The 23,675-nt window shown below is 35.9% G+C and overlaps 1 protein-coding gene across 2 annotated transcripts in view; it reads right to left on the bottom strand.

The window, feature by feature from the left end:
- The window catches only part of LOC129137369 (MAM and LDL-receptor class A domain-containing protein 1-like), a 42,076-nt gene that overhangs the window by 3,987 nt on the left and 14,414 nt on the right, over nt 1-23,675 (bottom strand). For both annotated transcript variants that reach the window (XM_054668572.1, XM_054668573.2), the window contains 3 exons: nt 23,518-23,664; nt 14,698-14,795; nt 5,468-5,641 (listed from right to left, as the gene is read on the bottom strand). In XM_054668572.1, coding sequence (XP_054524547.1) covers nt 5,468-5,641; nt 14,698-14,795; nt 23,518-23,664 — 419 coding nt within the window. The remainder of the gene's footprint in view (nt 1-5,467; nt 5,642-14,697; nt 14,796-23,517; nt 23,665-23,675) is intronic.

Raw genomic sequence — 23,675 nt, 5'->3', positions numbered from 1 at the left:
GTAATTGAATAATTTACATTTTAAATTGAATTAGATGACTCACTCTTCTAAAACTATTTTTTGGGATCTTGTTGATTTTTGTTTTATTCAATTATATTATTCCTTCTATGAACAAAATAATTTCTTGCTTTTAGGAACCACAAAAATTCATAAATGTTCATAATCAAGTGATTACTTTTTACAAGTGCAAAACTCAGGTGCTTTTCCAGACAAATACGCAATTAACATAGAAATCTTGTTTTCAAAAAAAATAACAGGAGCAAAAAATGAATATGAATCCAAGAGAAAATAGAGATATAGTAAGAAGGAGTAGAGAGTAGTAGGAATATATTAATTTTTGAAGAATGATGATGGTATCAATAATAAGAGCAGCAGCCACATTTTATTTAGCACTTACTATATGCCAGTCACATTCACTTGTTTTAATCCTGTGAAGATGATGATATTTTCGTCTTATTTTAAGGTGAAAGAAACAGAAGATTAGAGAATAGAAGTAATTGGTTGAATGTCACATATCAAGTAAGAAAAATATGTAAGCTGAGCCATTAATGATTATACTATCCTGCATCTCTCTAATGAAATAAAGAGATAACTGGGCTTTAGTGGATGCTGCAGAATAGGGCTGTCTGGAGAAACAAGATTTCATGCAGCTCTAGATTAAGCAGGCCAAGGACACAGCAACTTTACGGAGACTCGATCACCTTTTACTTTTGTGTTATGAATCTTACCCTTCACTGAATCGACAAATAATGTCAGGAAATTGTTATTGATTTATATCATTGACTCCGATAAAGAGAGAACATGGTATCCATCATTGTGTGAAATTTCACAAAAGGTTCATTTCAAAATGAAATCTAAAATATGATACAATTACATTTTAATGGGAAGCTCGAAGAAAGTAGAGCAACTTGAAATCAATGGACTACTCAGAAAAAGTGCCACCTTGAGATACTAAAACAGCACAACAGTTAGGGGGAAAAGAAATATTAAAAGAATCTATTTGTGTGAAAAGCTGAACATAGCAAGTGAGCAGGCCAAGTTAAAACAGATTTGAAAAATACTATTAACTCTTTGACCTAAATTTTTCCAATAAACTCTCACAAGAAATAGAGGGAATATTGAAATGTCATTAATTTGCTGTTCTTACAGAGAAAACAGTAAACCTAATTCTTTGCCAGCAGGAAGAGCAAATGCCCTACCTAACTAGGGGTGCTTATTTGCTATGAAACCCAAAGCAATCTGTATTCTGTTATACTGTCTACAATTGACATCAAAAGAACCACACTGAATCAGAATTTCATGGCTAAAAGGGAACACAGAGGTCACATGATTTGATGTCTTTCTTCTTTCCAATATTTGGACTGGATTACACTGTACTGTATAAATATGTTCAGAGCTTAGTCACGTGGAACTGAAAGCTAGACAATGACTAAGGTCACCCTTAAATGATTCATGCTACTAATCTTAAATCCTAGCCTATATCCAAGAAGACAAACTTTAAATATTTGAATATTTAAAAAGCTAGATTAACTATTTGTAGGTAGAATATCTTTTTCATTTGTTGTCGATAAAAGAACAAAGTAGAACTGTACCTAGCTAGAATCCTCATGTATATTTTCATATCTTTAAAAATACACTCAGAGAAATCAGGTTAAAGCCAGCATAATATTAGCATCTTTTTTTTTCTGCAGAGGATAAGAAATGGGATGGAGAGAGATACAAGGAAGACAAAAGTTGCATCTTCATAAGCAAACAAACTTTAACATTATAAGCAAACAAAATGTTAACATTAGTTAATCCTGAGCTGTATTTAGGTATTTGTTTCTCTCTGTTTTAACTACTAGTTAGAAATATTTAATAGTAAATATATGCAATACTCATGGATTAAATATTATCATGTATGTATCTGTGCAAGTTTATCTATTTTTATATATTGTGTATGTATAAAATCCAGATTGATTCACAGCAGAACATCAATGCAAGTCCACAGTTCCTTATCTAAAGTCTTTGGGGCCAGATGAGTTTTGAAATGTGAATAGCTCAGAGCTGAGAATGGTAACATAACACCGAGAGTGTTTATTACATGACACCCTCTGGGAGATTGGGGGCAGCACTGTTTAATCAAACCTATCATGAAATCAGCTGCCTAAAGGCCTCACAGTGGTTCAGGGCAGCTTGGGTTTTGCCTCTAAACTCATTTTTAAAATGCTTATTGCTTTCCAAACTTAATTTTCTAAATTGCTGATTGGATATTATAGGGCTGTCATGGGCTTCTTGAGAGTGAAATGTGAGGGGATTTTTTTTCTTATTTTTCTTTTACTCATCTGTAGTTTCCAAAATAAATGTGTGCTGTAGCCAACTCATAGGCAGATTAAGTGGGGAGGCACAGAGGAAAAGTCTTAGCTTCTCTGGGGTGAATTCAATGTGACCGAGGCCTCGAAAGAACTCAGCATTGAGGTTGATTGGAGAGAAAAAGCAGCACAAGGTGCTGAGCCACCAGCAGGGAGATGAAGGGAGAGGAAGGAGCAGGGCTGGGTTAGAAACCCTCACACATCCATTGCAGCCAAATCACAGAATCTAACCAAACCACTGCCCATCTACAAACTAGTTAATATGCCCCCAGATAATAAGGGATAGTCTCCATTTGCACTGCAAAGCAAAACCATTACTATATCCAAAAAGGAGAACATTAAAGAGAAAACAAAAATTGCATTCACTGAAACTCTTCAGTAATGCTGATGGGTCCATGAGAGCTTCCAGCTGTAGACAGAAATGGCATGTGTTTCAACTCATATTTCTAAATTACTTACTGCTAGAAAGAACATTCTATTTTCTTCTCAATATGTCAATTAATGACAAACTCTGAACGATCTTCTTGGTGAGTTTCATTCTAACTAAAAGCAAACCGAATGAAAACATTTTTCTATAGAATATAAATGCAGGAGGCAAAAGATCAAATTGTTCTGATTTCATTGCCCTGCTCCTTGCAATGGAGATTGACACCAAAATGATTCCATGACCAGCCTTTGTGTCAAATGCTTCCCAATTAAGAGCTGCTAGTATTCATGATGTCTTTGTCCATTAAATATGAGAATAGAATAAATTGATCTTTGAGAAGGGACGTTGGGGACCTTCACTGAGTAAATAAGCCTTTAATGATCAAGCCTAGAGTTCTGATCAAGCGGGAATTCCCTTTATAAAACAGAGAACACTAAGATTTATTGAGTGTCTACTATTTCCAGACAATATCCAAGGAATAACTACAGCAATAACAACAGCTGAATTCTGTGTTTGTGCCAGATTTGCTTCCATGTGCTTTACAAGTATACACTATATAATCCTCACAATAACTGTATAAAGTAGAGAACAGTAATTGATTACAGTTGATGCTTATGCCCTAGTCTTCCTGCTTTCATGGGGAGGTGGTTCACTGTAGTAACATTGCTGTTACTTACCCCTCACTCCGTGGGAGGAGGAAGATTTACCTTACTGTGAAGTTAGAAGAGTAACCTGGGGGAGCTCGATTCATCCTCTTCTCCCATTCAACACCCACTATTGGGAGCCAGCCTGTCCTCAGGAGGCATGCACACTGATATTATCTCTGGCTAAAGGTAAGAGACTTCACCTAGAGTATGAGCTCTATATTTCTCCAGCACAGTCAATTGTCCTCTGGGTAATTCTATTTATTCTAAGATCAAGCATTATTTTAAATAAGTGACTCTACATTCTAAAGCCATCTGCTCCAAAATATGTATTCTCTACCTGTTTAACCTCTATATTTATCTCAATTTGTTCAGAAATGAGGATGAGATGACCTTAAATCCCCAACTATTATCCTCACACCCCACTAATGAAAGAGGCATAGAGGGCTTCGGTAACTTCCCTATAATCATACACTTTTTTGTTTTTGTTTTTTTAAGATGGAGTCTCACTCTGTTGCCCAGGCTGCAGTGCAGTGGCGCCATGTCGGCTCACTGCAACTTCCACCTCCCAGGTTCAAGTGCTTCTCCTGCTTCAGCCTCCAGAGTAGCTGGGACTACAAGCACGTGCCACCATGCCCGGCTAATTTTTTGTATTTTTTGTAGAGGTGGGGTTTCACCGTGTTACTCAGGATGGTCTCGATCTCCTGATCTCGTGATCCACCCGCCTCAGCCTCCCAAAGCGCTGGGATTACAGGCATGAGCCACCACCCCCAACCCTTTAACTTGAACCCAAGTTTCCAGAGCCCATGTTCATGGCTGCCATTTTAGCTATATTATCTTTAATATTCAGACTCCCCTGGAGTATTGCTTTTATCATCACTGGTTTTCACACATTAGGAAATTTGATGCACAAAGACAATATTTACACAGTCACTTAGCAACCAATGAGCAGAGCAGAGACTAAAACTCAGACCACTGACTCCAAATCAGTGTGCTTTCCACCATATTCCACTCCATCCAATCTAGATTCCAAAATAGCTCTTTTCAAATGTCATCCAGAAGACTTATATACAGGAAGGTAGAAATTAGAACACCCATTTGACAAGATACAATTGCCTTCTTTTATTATTATATTTTATTAATACATAGTAGTTGTACATATTTATGGGGTAAATGTGATATTTTGATACATGCATATAATGTGTCACTATCAAATAAAGGTAATTGGGATACCATCTCCTCACACACTTCTCATTTCTTTGTGTTGGGAACGCTCCAAATCTTATCCCCTAAATATTTTGAAATACACAATAACTTGTTATAATTGCCCTACTGTGCTATCAAACACTACAGCTTATTTCTTCTATCTAACTAACTACATTTTTTAACCATTAACAAACCTCCCTTCTTAACCTCCTCCTCCCCACCTTTCTCAGACTCTAGTAACCACCATTCTCCTCTCTACCTCCATGAGATCAACTTTTTAGTTCCCACACATGAGTGAGAACCTGCCATATTTGTCCTTCTGTGCCTGGCTTATTTCACTTTGTATAATGTCCTCCAGTTCCCAAAGGTGGATAACATTCTCAATGTTACCAGGCAGCAGAAAGTGAGGCAATAGGATTAAAATATTACAGCCCACGTCAGACTTTTTTCACTACATCATATAATCCAATGTCTTCACTTAGAAATGATTTTAAGTTACTCTTCTCTCTGCCATCTTCTTCATTTCTTATCTCCATTTTTGCTACTATTCTACACATGTCTTAAGTGCATAGTCAAAACAACCTCTCTACTCATCACAGATCACGTGTTTGATCTCTGAATGTGTTTGCTTCATTAATGTTGAATAAATTCATGAGCTGCGTGTGTTATTTTGTTATCTGAAAGGTTTAGCATTAAATAAGTGTCTTCTGTTGCATTGTATTAATTTCATATGTGCTCACCTGAAAAGGTATGAGCTATGTGTGTTATATTGTTATCTGAAAGGATTAGCATTTAATAAGTGTCTTCTGTTGAGTTGTATTAATTTTGTATGTGCTTACCTGAAAAGGTAGAGTAGATTCTCCCGCTTCTGCAATGAGATCAATTTTTGCATGGCCCCACTGAGATTCGGAGAATCTGATTATTTTGCCTTGCTTTTGCAAGTTTCCATCTAGAGACGTTCTTGTAAAAACTGAGAGATTTGAATGTTGAGACAAATGATACCAAAACTGCACCTGTTGAAAACATGTTTTCAATGATATAAATATTCCATTGACCTGTGTCTGGTAGTTTTTCCTATAATTTGAAATATTCCTGACCTCAGGTGATCTGCCTGCCTCGGCCTCCCAAAGTGCTGGGATTACAGGCATGAAACACCATCTCTACTAATAATACAAAAAAATTAGCCGGGTGTGGTAGTGCATGCGTGTAATCCCAGCTATTCGGAAGGCTGAGGTAGAAGAATCGCTTGAACCCAGAAGGCGGGGAGGTTGCAGTGAGCTGAGATCACGCCATTGCACTCCAGCCTGGGCAACAAGAGCGAGACTCCATCTCAAAAAACAAAACAAAACAAAACAACAACAACAAACAACAACAATAACTATATATATATATATATATATATATATATATATATATATATTCCAAACAACTTCTGTGTTAAATATAATCTTCTCAATTCTCCTTTCCCCCAGATGTGTAACCCAGTCATGGGCAGTACCACTGTTTCCATGGAAGTTTCCAGAATCCTTCTCTCTGGCTTCTTACAAATATGAGAGGTACACGTTGAGACTCAACGTTACAAAATCAAGTATTACTATACAAAGTTGATGTTTCAAACAAGAAAAACTTTCCTTAAAAATTATTTTCTTAGGTTAATTTTAAAAACTGTAATTAATACTTTATATCAATTTAGTCTCTGTGGTAGCATTAACAAATAACGGGGAAGCTCACAGGATACTGTTCATCAATAATTGAGCCAAGTAAGACAACATTCTTTGAGGGTAGGGAGGCTTAATCATTTCACTTCCTATTCACCATCAATAATGACACTATCTAAAGGTTTGATGGCTTAACTACATAGTGAAGAGAATAGAGAGGATTATGCCAGGTGCTGATAGCAGTAGGCCTAACATGAAATTGCGTACTGTTATTGATTCAACCAATATTTACTGACCACTTTCTAAGTACCTGGAGCTGTGTGAGGCAAAAATTAATTCCCTCAATGTTGTCTGGATGATTCATTCTGTAAAATATGTCCACAAAACCTCCATTAAAACAAGTTCAGGTATGATGCAGTCAAATTTTTTTGCTTCTTCTCATTATCATATAACAGGTCCTAAGGCTGTATGTTTTAAAGAAAAACCCAACATTTAAAGATGAGGTCCCACAAAAGTGGAATACTTCTCTTTAGATTCAGTGACATTTTTTCAGGTTCATTATATTTTAAATTCTTTTTTAAAAATGTTTTCCCATTCACCATTGTGCTTTTATACTGATACATGGACAGATACTAGTGTATATATAGGCAAGCCATGTATTTCACTGTTGGGACCCAATTCCAATGATGAATGTTGACCAAAAAAATGTTTTAAATGCTTTTTTAAAAAAATTGTTCATTTTAAAACACCAAGCATCTATTTGGTACACATCTTTATCAATGTCTACTTAATTGTGATCACCTGATTTAAAAATTCTGATTGTTTATTTCATTTCAGATTTTATTACTGTGCTTACCTTAATTCACACCTTGACAGGTGAGTTAGAAACAAAAATAATGGAAATGTTTAATTAAATTCCATGGAAAGAGAGGATTCATGTTTCTCAACTGCGATTACATTTTAGATCCCTGCTGTAAGTTTCACTATGTCCCAAGCTTGTAAATATGCAAAACAGAGCTTTAAACCTAGTTGTACAAGAGATATGCATGTCCCATCAGAATTTTGAGCTGTCAAACTGTCACTCAGTACATCACCAGTGTGAAGTTATTTTAATAATGTATTAAGTATAAATGCCAAAGGGATCCATAGTCAATGGGATAAGAGCTCAGAACTTATATTTAATTTACTTTTTTTTATAGAATTTGCATTATGCAGACTTAAATTCTTAAGTTATTAAATACCAAGGAATGTTCCATTATCTTTTGAATTTTTGAGGGTGAAATCACTGAACAAAAGTTATTGATACAGCCCACAAATTTTTTTATTTCATTGTTTTTCCTTTTTACTTTTATTTTACGTTCGGGGTACATGTGAAGATTTGTTACATAGGCAAACACGTGTCACGGGGACTTGTACAGATTATTTCATCACCCAGGTACTAAGCATTGTACCCAATAGTTATCTTTTCTGCTCCTCTACCTCCTCCACCCTCCCCCCTAAAGTAGACCCCCGTGTCTGTTGTTTCCTTCTTTGTGTTCATTGTTTTTATTATTTAGCTCCCAACTTGTAAGTGAGAACACGCGGTATTTGGTTTCCTTTTCCTGTGTTAGTTTGCTAAGGATAATGGCCTCCAGCTCCATCCATGTTCCCACAAAAGACATGATCTTGTTCTTTTTTTATGGCTGCATATTCCGCAGTACATATGTACCACTCTTTCTTTATCCAATCTGTCATTGATGGGCATCTAGGTTGATTCCATATCCTTGCTATTGTAAATAGCGCTGCAATGACCATTCACATACATGTGAATGTATCTTTATGATAGAATAATGTCTTCTTTTTATTTTATTTTTTTAGACAGGGTTTCACTCCAGTTGTTCAGGCTGGAGTGCAGTGGCATGATCACGGCTCACTGCAGCCTCAAACTCCTGAGCTCAGGTAATTCTCCCACCTCAGCCTTCTCAGTAATTGGGACTACAGGCTTGCACCACCACACCCAGCTAATTTTTTTTTTTTAATTTTTAGCAGAGATGAGGGTTTCACCATGTTACCCAGACTGGTCTTAAACTCCTGGACTCAAGCACTCCACCCACCTCAGCTGCCCAAAGTACTGGGATTACAGGCATGAGCCACTGCACCTGACCTACAGTAGAAAAATTTCTAGTACTGTAGGTATATGTACCCAGTAATGGGATTGCTGGGTGGAATAGTAGCTCTGCTTTTAGCTCTTTGCGGAGTTGCCATACTGCTTTCTGCAATGGTTGAACTAATCTACACTCCTATCAACAGTGTATAAGCATACTTTTTTCTCCACAACCTTGCCGGCATGTTATTTTTTGACATTTTAATAATGGCCATTCTGACTGGTGTGAGATGATATCTCATTGTGGTTTTGATTTGAATTTCTCTAATGATCAATTTTAAGTTATTGATACAAGCTGTGACTTCACATAAGTAGTACTCAAGTATGGAAACTCTGTGCCTCTCAACCTGATACATGCCAGTAGCAGAACACTAAACCTTAAACTCCAAATCATGAAACGTGTCATAAATTCCTCACAGAACTTATTATAGTAATTTGTATTTTCTAAGTATTCAGTTAATTGCATTAAAAAAAGAAGAAAGAAATGAGAAGACTGTCAGTAAATGCTTATAAACATTCAGAAATATATATAGAGAAAGTAACAGAGAGAGAGAGAGGAAAGAGAGGAAGAAAGATAATCTATTCTATGTCAAAAAAATGTATAAGGCATTACAGGTCCTTAGGGACCTTTGAGTCTTTTGGAGGAAAAGTGGCAAAAGAAAATGAACATTTAATTATAATGAGCATAACTACAAAATTGTGAAAATAGTGTGGCTGTTAAATTTAAATTAATTAAAATTAAACAAAGTGAAAAATTCATTTTCTCAGTTATGCTTTTGTTTTTGTTGTTGTTGTTGTTGATCTTGAGACAGAGTTTCACTCTGTTGCCCAGGCTGGAGTGCAGTGGCGTGATCACGGCTCACTGCAGCCTCCACTTCCTGGGTTCAAGTGATTCTCCTGCCTCAGCCTCCAGAGTAGCTGGGACTACAGGCACGTGCCACCACACCCAGCTAATTTTTGTATTTTTAGTAGCGATGGGGTTTTACCGTGTTGGCCAGGATGATCTCGATCTCCTGACCTTGTGATCCTCCTGCCTCAGCCTCCCAATGTTCTGGGATTACAGGCCAGAGCCACTGCGCCCGGCCTCTCAGTTGTTTTAAATGCTCAATAGCTCTATGTAGCTAGTAGCTACTATACTTAACATAGGAAACATTGTCCATCATCCCAGAATGTTGCATGAAACAGGTCTGCAAAGCATGTAAGTGAAAATTACACCAAACATTCAAATTTTATTTACTACTTGATCATTTTTAAAGGAAATTTTCTTGATGCATGCCTCCTTCATTCAAAACAAGTTAAGTAAAATGTTAATAAAAAGGGCTTGCTTTTATTTTTATTGGGTCTCCACTAAGGCAGATTTTATATATAGTATGACTATTCAAGACTTTGAATCACTGCATTCAAGAGAATTTCATGTGGTTAAAAAAGTTTCCAACAAACAGTTCTTTCTGAATATTGAAGATAAAAATGGAAGCTCCAATTATTTCATTTTTAATTGTATCCTTATGATTTTAAATTATTTCTATTTTTAAAAAATATATATGTATACATTAAATCATATATTTTACTACCAAAGGAAAGAACATCTGGTGATTTACACCAGTTACTGCATATGGATGAGTACCTAAGCTGGAGAGGGGGTGATAGTCTTAGTTCCATTGGCTCTCGTGTCTGTACAGTGCCTCTGGGACCTTGGGCTCTCTGATACTTCAGTCTGGGACACCCAAGATCATGATTCAGAGGTTCAAAATGAATTCTTCCTTATTTTTCTGTTTTCTTTGTTTCTTTTTTTTAATTTTGATCATCTCCTGTTGAAACCCTCCTCTTCAAATTTCCTGCCAATTTTCTCAACTTCCCTATGGACTTTGTTCTAATTCCTTCTCAATCTCAGAGCTCCTTGGTCAGATCTTCATGGCCATTCTCGATTTTACTCCAAACCCTCAGCCACCTCTGCCTTCTCTGCTTCACATCAGACCCCTTATGCCTTCCTCAGTCTGCTTATTGCCACACTTGCTGCACCTTTATAAGATCTAGAATACGAAGATACAGAAGGACAAGAATAGCCAAAAAAGCAAAATAAATAAATGGGAGAAAAGAAAAAAAAAACAAGCTAAGATATCTATAGCTCCTCAAAATTCAGCTGGGAATAAGTATATATTGAAAGAGTGGATCATTCATCACATACATAAACACACAGACACACACACACATCCCTCACCATTACCATAGTGATTTTTATTGCTCCTAGTCAGTTATGCTTTTTCCTGGGCATTCTTTTCCTGAACAAGCTTATGTTGAGGTTTAGAATCTTCAATAAAACAGAATCTGTTTTTCCCGTTTAAATGATTAATCTTTATGTGCTTTGATATACAGATTGGGGAGAGCACCTGCTTGCCCTTTCCTCTGTAGACTGTTGCTTCCTCTAGAATCCATCAGCTATTCTAACATTGATCTTTGGATTAAACACAATGACCAGGGAATAGAGCACAACTGCACCATTGCAGGACATGATCCAAAATTACTTTTTTTCTAAATTGTTCTTTGACTCCAGTTCATTGTCCTACTTTGGGGACATTGTAAGACATGGCCTTTTAAAACTCTTTGAGAGAGATTTGTAGAGTGTTATTATTATACTGGACTTACCCTCTTGTAGTTTGCAGCATTTTACACTGAATTGCTGTCAGTATCCCCCACTAAACAACATTTTGTTAGAGCAAGCATGTGTTTAGGTTGTTGTCATTATATTCCCTGCATCGAGGACTGTGATCAACACACAGTAGATAAGCAATATATATGTGTTGAATCGTAGGTATAATGTTTACTTTGGTAATATAGCAAGCACTCGGGAGAAGTCTCAGAAGAACTATTTTCAGTTTTGTTTATTTCTCTTTACTTCCTTGAATCTGAACCACATGTGGCCCTCTCTGCATTGGCAGACTCAAATGTGTAGGCTGGCCCTCATAAACTTTACTTTGGGATCCAACCTATCTCTGGTTTCAACTACCTTTGTCCTGACTTTCTCATTCATATTTGTAAAACAATCTATGAATTATCTTTTACTGAAGGAATATTAATGTACTTGCAAAACAAGTTGGAGAATTAAAAACAAAAGAAAGATCAATAGATGAACATACAAACTAACTTTGAAAGCAAAAGCTTCATATTATCCATCTTCCTGTATTTAATTGTGAAGTCCTAAAAGTAAGAGATTATGTTACTTACACAGTAACTCAAATATGAAAACTCAGAAAATATTAGTACCCACATTAATCCCCTTCATACTTTACATTTCCTAGTTAATTGTAAACAGTAACAGCATTTCAACAGCAGTAAGATAGAATAGCTTTGGGCTCCCTCGTGTTCTGTTTGTCCTATCTTGTATTTCAAAGAAAAATGCCAATTTTCCACTAGTGGCTGAAAGGACTTTTGAAGCATAAATTAAAGTCCGCATCTTGAACAATGATTAGCTGCAAGAACAATTGTCCATGCTGATGGCATGTGTTGGCCACATATAAAGTACAAGGTAACCCATGCAAAATGGCCCTAAAATCGTGCTGTTAGAAATGGCAACTCACGAGAAAGCTCAAGTTGCTTTAAATTCCTTTCAAAAAAAGAAAAAATTCTTAACTGTATTAGTCTGCTAGGATTATGTAGGAAAAAAAAACCATATAATTTCAGAAAATGAAGGCTTTAATCATATCAAAGTACCCCACACTGGTTATCTCACTGCTTGACTCTACTACCTTATAATGAAGAACTTTGGTTCCATGAAAGCACTATTATTAATACGTTCCAATGCAGAGGATTGGCTAGATTTTCCAGTTACCCAAGAAGGTAAGAATTTGTTTTGTTTGCTTATTCTGTAACTTTTATGTAAGAAAATATCGACCGGGTGCGGTGGCTCACGCCTGTAATCCCAGCACTTTGGGAGGCCAAGGCGGGTGAATCACGAGGTCAGGAGATTGAGACCATCCTGGCTAACATGGTGAAACCCCGACTCTACTAAAAATACAAAAAATTAGCCAGGAGTGGTGGTGGGCACCTGTAGTCCCAGCTACTCAGGAGGCTGTGGCAGGAGCTTGCAGTGAGCCCAGATTGTGCCACTGCACTCCAGCCTGGGCGACAGAGTGAGACTCTGTCTCAGGAAAAAAAAAAAGAAGAAAGAAAGAAAAAGAAAATATCACATATTGCCACAAACTTATTTAAAAAGTTCATATTATAGTCTTAGAAAAATCCTGAGAACCTTAGCTATGTGTATCTCAGACTATCAATAACATTCTCCTACAGTCTACTCCTACTTCCTAAACTGGAAAGCATTACAAAGTAACTCAAATATCCTTCCTGCTAACTCAAAGACTCCTAAAATTCAAGCACATAGAGAAAAGCGTGAAAAACAAATATCTATTCTGGCAGTCTGCAGTGGCGCCTTGAAACAGTCTCAGTTTTTCAAAAACCAAGGCAAACCATTAAGTCAGTATCCATAGCCTTTAGAGATCGAAGCCTTGGTTTTGAGATAAACTACCAAGCACCCAAAATGTCCATGACAGCATTTTCACTGAGACCCCACCTAAATAACACCCCAACCCCAACTAAGTTACCAATTTAAGCAAAAATTAAGTGTCCTCAAGTGGAAACAATGATAAACTGAAACTCAATCCCAGTAACCACAAATCAATGGCTATCGGGAAGCATACAATGATGGGAAAGGTAGATTACATTTTAAAATCATATACATGCATATGATTTCTCAGTGACCCTAGGTGAGTCATAGGAATTTCTAATACACTCTTAATATCTTCAAATTTCTGTAAAGCAGGCAGAATTAACACATCATATTCCTTTACATTCAATTTTTTCTATATATCTAACATTTGTGATCTCATCACTTTAATGTATGACCTTGAATTAAATCTAAGTTAGCTTGTACTTTCAAAGAAGAAGTGCTTCTGGAGTTTCCCCTCAAAAAAAAAAAAAAAACACTCTATATCTATCTTTCTCTTTTTCTGTCTATCTTATAGGATTTAATTAAAATAAAGAAGTGGGGATGGGTAAAAGGCATTTGGATAAAATGGAAATGGAGACCAGGCATTTGCTTTAATTCTTATTCTCACAAAGAAATGGGAAGAAAAAAAAAAACAAAAGAAAGGAAAAGAAAGTATCTTTAGGACTTTAAAAGAAAGTATCTGTGGACACCACTATTAAGAACTCAGGGCAATCCCACTTAGACTTATACCAAACTGAAAGTATAATTAGGTTTATACCTCGGAATAATATGTCATTTATCACCAGGAATGCCCAAGTAAACTGCTCTAACACTACACTTACAGGCAATGAATTTACTGTGTGGCACTATTGATCTCTTCATTATTTTCTGATAAGTAAAGACGAAAAAATTAGCTGAAATCCTAAGGGCCGAGAGGCATGTTGGAGCTCTCAAAAGGACTGAAAATAAGACAAGCTGAATACAGACCTCTGATTTAGGTGTTACTTTTATGGAAAGCAAAGGAATTATGTTTACTGAATTAACATTATATTTGGTACATATATACCAATGTTTGGTACAAACATTGTTTACCTACTATGTACCAAATATTTTGCCAGGTGCTTTATTTAATCATATTTTAATCCTTGACATTATTCCATATAATCGTGTATGCTTCCAATGTAAACGCTGACATTTAATCCATACAATCATGTATGTTTCTGGTGTAGACACTGAGTCTCAAAAGGAATATACAATTTGTCTGAGCCACAGTTAGAAAGTGGCAAAAGAGACTTGAACCAAATCTAACTAGTCCATCCTCTCTAATATGCTGCTGAAATAAAATGGATATTTCACTCCTTAGTTTGTGTTTGCCTAGCACCAGAGGACTCATTTAAAAAACTCAAATTTCAGTAAATATAATCATTTCCATTTGTCTTTCTTTCAACAAACACTTATTTAACTGACTTTATTTTTCTCAATGTACATTGTTGGCCAAAAATTTTGGCAACACGTATCCACAGCTTTAGATTATTGAAATGACTGTGTGAAAAGAATATAAAATAACAGAAAGCTTTAATAGCCCTCAAAAGAATGGTGCCAGTTATGTGTTACAAATGGTCTTCTAGAAGGACATAGCATTTTGTGTTGAAATAGCGCATGTAAATCTCTTAATTCATTATTAAAGTGCTAGTAAAACATGGCGGGCATTTACTAGCAAAGTAACCCATGCTCAGCGATTTACAACCACAGAATGGCCAGTGGAAATTCAGAACAGTTGATTACCTGACATGGGGTAGTGGGAGTGAGCAATTTTGTAAGAACAGGACTTCCAAGCTTGGCCACCCCGGGGGGGCGCTGTGCCTCCAAATAAATAAACGATCCTGCAAAAACAAAGGGAAAGTCAGACGGATGCAAGTTCTCTTACACACTTAGCTGTTCTTTGCTCCACAATCTTATCCTTGCACATGCTAAACTATCAATTAGATAAAGAAAAGTACATTTTTTACATATTTACTATTATGGTTTGTAGATAACAAATAGCATTTATACCGGTATAACATTAAATACCTAAAATAACATTTAATCAATTAAAACAAGCTCTTGATCCAAATCACCTAAACAAACATTTCTGTTGGCTTCCTTTATGTCATAGTGTTTGACATCAAATTAAATGAAGCTTCTAAGCTGACAATTAGATATTCAACACGCCCTTATGAAATACCCACAAGAGCTTTATTTTTTAGTTTCTTCACAAAGTACCGAAGGATATGAGCTTATGGAATGAATTTTAGTTTCTCCCGGGTCTTACGTGTTTGACATTGTTGTCTGTGCTAGAGGGGATCAAAGCTTAATTAAAGATCTAATCTGAACATTAACAAAATCACCACTTTTAGATTTTAACTACGACGGATGTGCTCATGGCAAATATGCAGGGGATAACATCTCTCAGCAGCTTAAAAGATCATAGGTTCAGAGCTGCTGTCTGGGGTAGTTTCATTGAATATTGAAGACTTACAAGAAGGCTATACCCAACAATGTCAAGGTCTGATACTGCCCTTTGATAATCACAGTGATAGGCAATTTGGAAAACCAACTATTTTCATTGGAAAATACCGTATTCAGAGAGTGATTTTCCTAGATACAAGTCAATGCTGACTGCACACAAAGGAAAGGATTTAGAATTAGAATGTATTATTTTATAGACTCCATCACATGTTTAACCAAACAACCAAGGATGTGAGTCAGCAGTGTCATCTTTGAGTGGGAAAAATAGAACCCAGTTTATATTGTTTTTAAATCTCAAAACCTACTTGGAAAGATAAAGTTTACTGTCCCCAAATTCCAAATTACAGGTAATGGAAACAGTGCATGCGAGCAAGTTCATTAAATTCTCTATGCTTCACCTAAAAAGGAAAAGAATGGGAAAAGTTGATTTTGAAAAATTCTTCCACCTAAAAATGCTCAGGTTTAGGTAAAATTCAAATGAATATTTTTTAAAAGATGATCAAAATTCTAAAAACAAATGAACCGATATTCAAAGACCTTACTCCTCCAGTCATTCAAAAGAATATACACAATTTCAAACAAGCTGGTTAAAGAAGGTGAGAACATGTACACATTAAGACGCCAAAATCTAAATGAAGCAAAAGGCCTGAATAAATCGTTTAGACAACAAAAGTAACTGAAAAAGTAATGAAAAGAAAATCTAGAGAGAAATGTATGGTCCCACATCTGAGTTAAATTTAATTTTCTTTTCTTTTTTTTTTTTTTTTTCCTGAGACAGGGTCTGGCTCTGTCACCTAGGCTAGAGTGCAGTAGCATGATTGTGGCTCACTGCTGCCTGGAACTCCTGGGTTCAAACAATCCTCCAGCTTCAGCCTCCCACTGGGTGTACAGGAGCACACTACCACATACATTTTAAATTTTTTGTAGGGGCAGAGTCTCAAACTCCTGGCCTCAAGCAATCCTCCTGCCTTGGGCCTTCAAAGTGCTGGGATTTCAGGCATGAGCCACTGCATCTGGCTCCTTATTTAATTTTTAAAAAACAAATATTTGCAACATTATTCGAGAAACCTCAGATCTTAGAAAAATATGGAGAGCTCCCTGATTCATATTAGGTTGCCAGAATATCTTTAATTTTTAATAAAATGGATGAAAATAGGACAAAATTTAAAACTCTAGAGAGCAATCTCACTTGTGAGCATAGGAACAAATATTCTAATTAAAATAATGTCGAATAAATTTGAAATTGTTATCAAAAAATAGTGTGTCTTGATTAATCTGAGCCTTCCAAGAATGTAGGTTTGGTTTAATTTAGGAGCTCAGTCTCCATATTCAGTTACAACAACAAATGAAAGTGTCAAGTCATAGAATCCTATCTAAATGTTGAAAAGACTATGAAAAACCAGTGAACAATTTCAAGTCACAAATCTTAATAAAATAAAAGGAAATAATTAAATAAAGACTAGTGAACAACCTCAAAATAAATAGCATTCTAAATGGCAAATGATAAAACAATATTAATTAAAATGGGAAATGACATATTTCTGTCACAACTATCAATTAGAGATAATATTAGGCAATATTTATAATCTTAGACTAATATTATCTTAAAGGTCTGGTGAGTGTAGAAGTCAAGGAAATAAAATATCTAGTAGACATTATAGAAAAAGAGAAGTAAATTTCCCATGTTTTACCAATAATATAATTGTAAAAATAGAAAGCCAAAGTATTCCATTTTTTATAATTATAGTATCATTTAGAAAATTTGGTAAGCTAAATGGAAACAGATATATTACACAATTACTTATCTTATCTTAGCAGTAAGTTTCCAGATACATAAACAGCAAGAAATGTCCAACTCCTGATAGCAAAATTAATTTTTTTAATGTAGGAATAAATTTAACAGAAAAGGGACACGATTTATATGAAGAACATTACAAAACTTTGTGAAAGACTGCAAACTCTCTGGTTAGATGAAAAGAGATAACATGTTTCTAGATGGAAAGATAATAGAATTAAAATATGAAGTTACTGACCATTGATTTGGAAGCTAAATGCTATCCTATGATAATTTTAACCAAATATTTATAAAGTTGACAATATTGCATTAAAATTAATATGTGCAGGTAAGGGGTATAGAGAGTCTAAACTCTGACCACAAGCCCAGGGACTTCTAGGAACACTTCCCTTGATTTATCTTCCTATCAGCCTGCTCTAAACAATGAGCCAAGTTAGAGAAATGTGGAATTTACCAGTTTTATTCCTGGTCATGGCAAGGAGTTTACTTCTGGTAATCAGAATTGTTTATTGTAAAACTCTTACACACCCACATACCCCAGAGTGGCTATGTGACCAGCACAATATAAAAATTAAAGGACAGAGTGAATAGTTTCCCTGGGTTAAAGTGTTCACATCTGGCTCGACCTCACCTTCTGCAAAACAGGTACCTTGTTAATGCACTGGCCTAGAAGTAACACCTTACATGTCTTAAGAACGTTAGAGGCCAGTCTCTATAACTTTCACAAATGCAAAAGTTATAAACAAGCATTACCATATAGAATAAAGAAATGAATAATAAATAAAATTACTCCAGTTAGGTTTGGTTCAGGAGTGCAAGAGGGGTTTAATATTTAAAAAATCAATTTACCTTACAGACAAAAAAGATAATCTGACAATCATATCATAATAGATGCTGAAAAATTCTGAAAACTTACAACATGCATTCAATTTCTTAATTTTTTTAAAAAGCACACTCTTGAATAGAAGGGAACATTTTTATCTGATAAAGAATACAATTTTTCAGTAAGCATGGCACTTAAGGTTCAACTATTGACAACTTTTCCTCTGAGAGAGAAATAAGACAAGTCTAGCAGCTACCACCAGTTCTATTCAACACATTCTAGAAATTCTGTCCAGTACATAAAACAACAAAAGGAAGATAGAACTGTTAATATTTAGAAAAAAGGAAATAAAATTGCCATTATTTGCAGACAAAATAATTGTGATCCTAGAAAATAAAATATATATGTATAAGTTCCTAGCTATGATAAATAAAATTAGCAAGGCCACTGGATACAAGGTCAATATTTTATATAAAAATGCATTTCTATATGTCAGCAATAATCAAAATCAGAAGTTCTTTAAAAGTAACACAAAAACCTAGGAAAATACTAGCAAAAGATTTTCATAATCTCTACCCCGAAAGCTGTAAAATATTACTTAGTAAAATTAAATAATCCAAATAAATTGAGACATTGGAAACATTTGAAAAAAATATTTTTCAGTGAAATGCAAATAAGTATTACATATGAGAAATCGTTTTACACCCATTAATTGGAAATTTTTATAGAGAATTATAATGCCTCTTGCTGGTAGGAAAATAGGAAAAAGTAGTCCCATTTTGAAACTAAAAATTGAAGTACTAAAGTTTTAGGGTAAATGAATCTATAAATGTTTATTGAAAATATAAATACATATCTTGCTTAAAAAATATAGAAGTCTCACTCCTAGTTATTATCTATTGCATAAAATCGAAAGTATCCTACAGGAGGAAATGTGTACAAGAATAAATTTGAAACATCGTCATGATATTGATGTCACTGGATAGGGGAATAGCTAGATACATTATGGTATATCCAAATCAAATAAATTTAGCCAAATAAACAAACATGAATCCAGTATCACAGACTGGATTTTATCTTCTGTCTTAAATGAGCAAAAGAAAAATATTAGAAAAAAAAGCATATTTAGCATGGACTGTCAAATATAGGACAATGGGAATGTAAGATAGTGATAGATCACAGGATAGTGATCTCTGAGAGAGGGGAAACAAATGAGTTAAGTCCTGTAATTCCCACAGCTTACTGCCTAGACAGAGTTTCCAGGTGCCTGTGCAGAGGGGAAACACAGGAGTGTGGTAGTCTCCTCAAGTTGAAACAGATAGAGTCGGTGCTTTGGGGAGACCCACATGGGTAGAATTCATAAGACAGAGTGCCAGCTGCCCCTTTCAGGTACTGGAGCTTTGAAAAGACAGCAAGCTCCCGAGATCTGCAGACAGTCCCCCCTAAATTGCCATGTAAGGACCGATCGTGTGCATGGATTGGAGAAAACTACCTGAGTCTGGGGGTAAAAACACCTGAAATGAATAGCTGGAACATTTCCCGAAGGTCACAGAAAGTCAGGAATGGTAGAGTTCTCTCACCAACCACAGTGCAAAAACAAAAACGAAAACAAAAACAAAAACAGACATAGGCATTGGATAGAGAACTCAAACCAAATAAACACTTATGTCCAGACAAAAACACGTATGCAAATTTAATGGTGTTTTTACTCATATTTGACAATATTTGGAAACAATCTAAGTGTCCTTCAGTTGGTTAGTGGATAAATGAAGTGTGGCTCATCCACACAATGGACCCAACGATTCAGCAGTGAAAAAGGAAGGAATTGTGACTGAAGCCAGCGACATGGATGAGTCTCAAGTCCTTTATGCTAATTGAAAGAAGGCAGAATCAAAATGCTACATATGATATGATTCCATTTTCAAGACATTCTGGAACAGGCATACACTAGGGCTAGAAATCAGATCATTGGTGTCAGTGGTGGGAGGTGGGAGAATTATTGAGTACATAATGGCACAGAACAATGTGTTGGGCAGGAATAGAATTGTTTTATATCTTCATTTTTGTGATGGTTACACAATTGTGTATGTATGTCAGAACTCAGTGAACTGTACACTAAAATGGTTGAAGTTTACATTTAACCAATACTTTATCATAAAAAATGAAAAAAAATAGATAGTATTTGATGACTTGGAGCAACTGCCATAAGCTATCTTTAGTAAGAAGATAGGGACAATAGTTACAAGATAATATATTTCTTAAAAAACAAACAATCACAGAAACACATATAATTTTGAATATGTATGTATCTACTATATATATATCTGTGTGTGACTATATGAACATAGATAAAAGTGGAACATAATTAACATGAGTTGCCTATTTCGATGGAAATTTAACAGAGTAGGAATAGGAAGGTAGAAATGAAGCAAAAAAGGCAGGAAGGAAATTCGAGGCTTAATTACACACACACACACAAAAACGACATAATATCAACATATCCAGCCTGGTCAACACGGTGAAACCTCTGGCTCTACTAAAAATACAAAAACAAAAAACCAGCTGGGCGTGGTGGTGTGCACCTGTAGTCCCAGCTACTTGGGAGGAAAAGGCAGGAGAACTGCTTGAACCTGGGAGGTGGAGTTTGCAGTGAGCATGGATCACACCACTGCACTCCAGCCTGAGCAACTAAGTGAGACTCTGTCTGAGCTAGTTAGATAGATAGATAGATAGATAGATAGATAGATAGATAGATAGACAGATAGACAGATTTAAAAGCTGCAATCTATATGTTTAAGGCTGTAAGAACAAAATGAACTAGAACTCCACTTTCTTAGATATCGGAACTATTAGGCTGCCTCTGACTCTACCAGAAATTTCCATTTCACTTTCCTTTCCCTTCCTGGTCCTTTTTCATTTTTTTTAATTCTCCTCCTCACTTGCAATTTAAAACCACTACTGATTCTCTTTAAGGTTTGATCATGGCAATCATGGGTAAGGAGATGTTGACTCCGTGATCCAGATATATATATATATATATATTTTTTTTTAATTGACCCTTTCTAAAATGAGAAAGACTGCGTTTTTGTCCCTCACACTCTGGGTGAGACCAGCTGCCCCTAGTTTTATCAGTCATATTGTTATCTTTCACTATTCTTCAACTCACCGGAAAAGAATGGGTCTTTCAACATCTAACACAGGGGCTCTATTAGAATCTTTTTAATGCAAATCATAGTTATGTAGTAATTATAAGATGGCAAAAGACTAAAGGTGAATTACAAACATATTTTCTAATTGTCTTATCTGGTGTTTTTCCTAGTCTTCTTATTAGAATGGACAACAAATATCTATTAATGTTTATGGAGCTCTTACTACATGGAAAAACCTTCACAGGTGTTATTTCATTTAATCCTCATGACAACTCCACAGGGAAGCTACTTTTCTTTTCTCTATTTTCTATCTAATAAAACTGAAGCACCCTAATATTTAGACATGGGTGCAGTGTCAACATCGTGTCGGAACCCTGGGCAGCCCGTGCTCTTCCCTAACTGGTTATGGTATGCTCACATCAGACCACCATGACACACTGCCCGCACAGCTTCCCTTTGAGAATCACTGCCTTGGCTTAGGCCTTCATCATCTCTCACTGATATTTCTTCAGCACATCCATGTTTTTTTGACTCCAGCCTTTCACCCTCTCCATTCTCCTCATCTCAGACAGAACAGCCCTTTAGAGCAAATTTGATTGGTCACATGCTTTAACATGACTACCTGCGTCACCATCATCCTGCAGACACATTTCCAATTCCTCAGCACTCTCTAGAGTCCCCTTCCTTCCTCTCCTGTTTCATCAGTTCTCTTCTCCCTGTCCAATCACACACGTCTTTCATCCCTAACTACTCCCATCTTTCTGCCCTCTTTGGGGATTCTTCCCTCCAATTAGGACATGATCCCTCCCACCTCTCTTTGGTTCCGTCTTCTCTCAGTAATTCCTTACTTCTGGCTTCCTGACTACTTTTCATTTCCCTTCAGTGCTCAGTTCAGGAGTCATCTCCTTCAACAAGGCATCTCGAATCCATCTGAATCACCTTCCATCCCTCTTAAAGCATCCTTCATAACCGATTGCAATTCCTTGCTTATCTACTTAAGCTACTAGACTGAGACCACCTCAAAGGCAGGGATCGTGGCATCCATCTTTGTGCATCCAGGTATCATCTATGCTATGTATTTAATAATTGGCTTGAACAGAGAAAAAGAAGTAAAATATTATATGAGTTTAGAGAAAATGTGTTGTTAATACATAGTTCCAATGATTTATAGTCCCCTTTCTATTTTAAACTTTAAACTTAACTTTGTCTGCTACAAAATGTTAAAGAAATGAGTCATGGCACAAAAGCAAAAATTAAGAACTTACCACACTGTTAAACAATTAACTAGGTTTATGGCTGTAGCCAACAGATGGATGGTTGAATTTTCCCACCCCATCCCCTAGCACCCTCACCCACTACCACCAACCCCAATTTCCAATGGCTGTAATTAAAAATATGATCAATACTTATTTTTGGTATAATTCTTTGGAAGTCTGAAAGAAGAAACAAATAGGATAATGTTCAATGAGGTTGAAAGATGATCTATAGTACAAGTACAGTTGTGCTATTGTAAGGTTTGCCAGGTGTGGTGGCTCCCTCTTGTAATCCCAGCACTTTTGGGAGGCTGAGGTGAGAGGATTGCTTGAGGCCAGGAGTTTGAGATCAACCTGGGCAACATGGCGAGACACTCTTTACTTAAAACATATACATTTAAAAAGTAAAGTTAACACGATGCTAACGTATATGGGGAATGACATCCGATGATAAATGTGAACAAAACAAAAGAGAAAAGAGAACAAACCCTTTCTGTTTTATTGGAGTTTCACAGACACTTATTGGAATACCACAGGTAGTTATGGTTCCTCTATTTTAAGATGATATGTAAACACTGGAATGATGGTTAAAAATATATATGTGGAAGAATAAGACTGTTTATTATAAAGAAGCCCGAAGACTGATTAAATTGCATTCAAGTATTTGTAAATTTATTTCACAGATAGTGCTAAATCTCTGTTCTCAGTTCCCAGAAACAAGATTAGACTATTTTTCTTCCTGTTTTGAAAAAATTGGATTGCTCTAAAAAGAAGGCAAGCCTACTGTACTTGATTCTGGGCAACTTGAGAAAATGATCAGAAAACTTTTCCACCTCTTTATGCCTTTAACCCAACTTATAAAAATTGCAACAACAAACATGTTGGTGATTACAACAATGCTCCTTTCAGGGAATTCAATTACCCGCCAATTATTAACTTGGTCAGGAGGTTTTAAAGCAAGACAAACCAGAGTTCCATGTATACAGTCTACAGAATAGAAATGAAAATACACAGTATCATCATTCCACAACATGCAAGAAAGAAAACTATTTTTTTTTAAAGAGGAAAATGTCCTACCATGATTTATGTTTGCTGTGTGATCAGCTGCAGGAAAGTGGTGCTCTCCATTATTCAATCCTTTCATCAGCTTCCAGTGTGAATCTTCTGTGAGAAATGGCTCCCAACCGCAGAAACCCGACTCAAAGTCACAGGCGAGATGCTTTGCTGTTACACGT

The sequence above is a fragment of the Pan troglodytes genome, chromosome 18 (genome assembly GCF_028858775.2).
Source record: "Pan troglodytes isolate AG18354 chromosome 18, NHGRI_mPanTro3-v2.0_pri, whole genome shotgun sequence".
Lineage (NCBI taxonomy): Eukaryota > Metazoa > Chordata > Mammalia > Primates > Hominidae > Pan > Pan troglodytes.
Note: the sequence above shows the minus strand (reverse complement) of the source record. Positions and strands in the feature narration are given on the sequence as shown.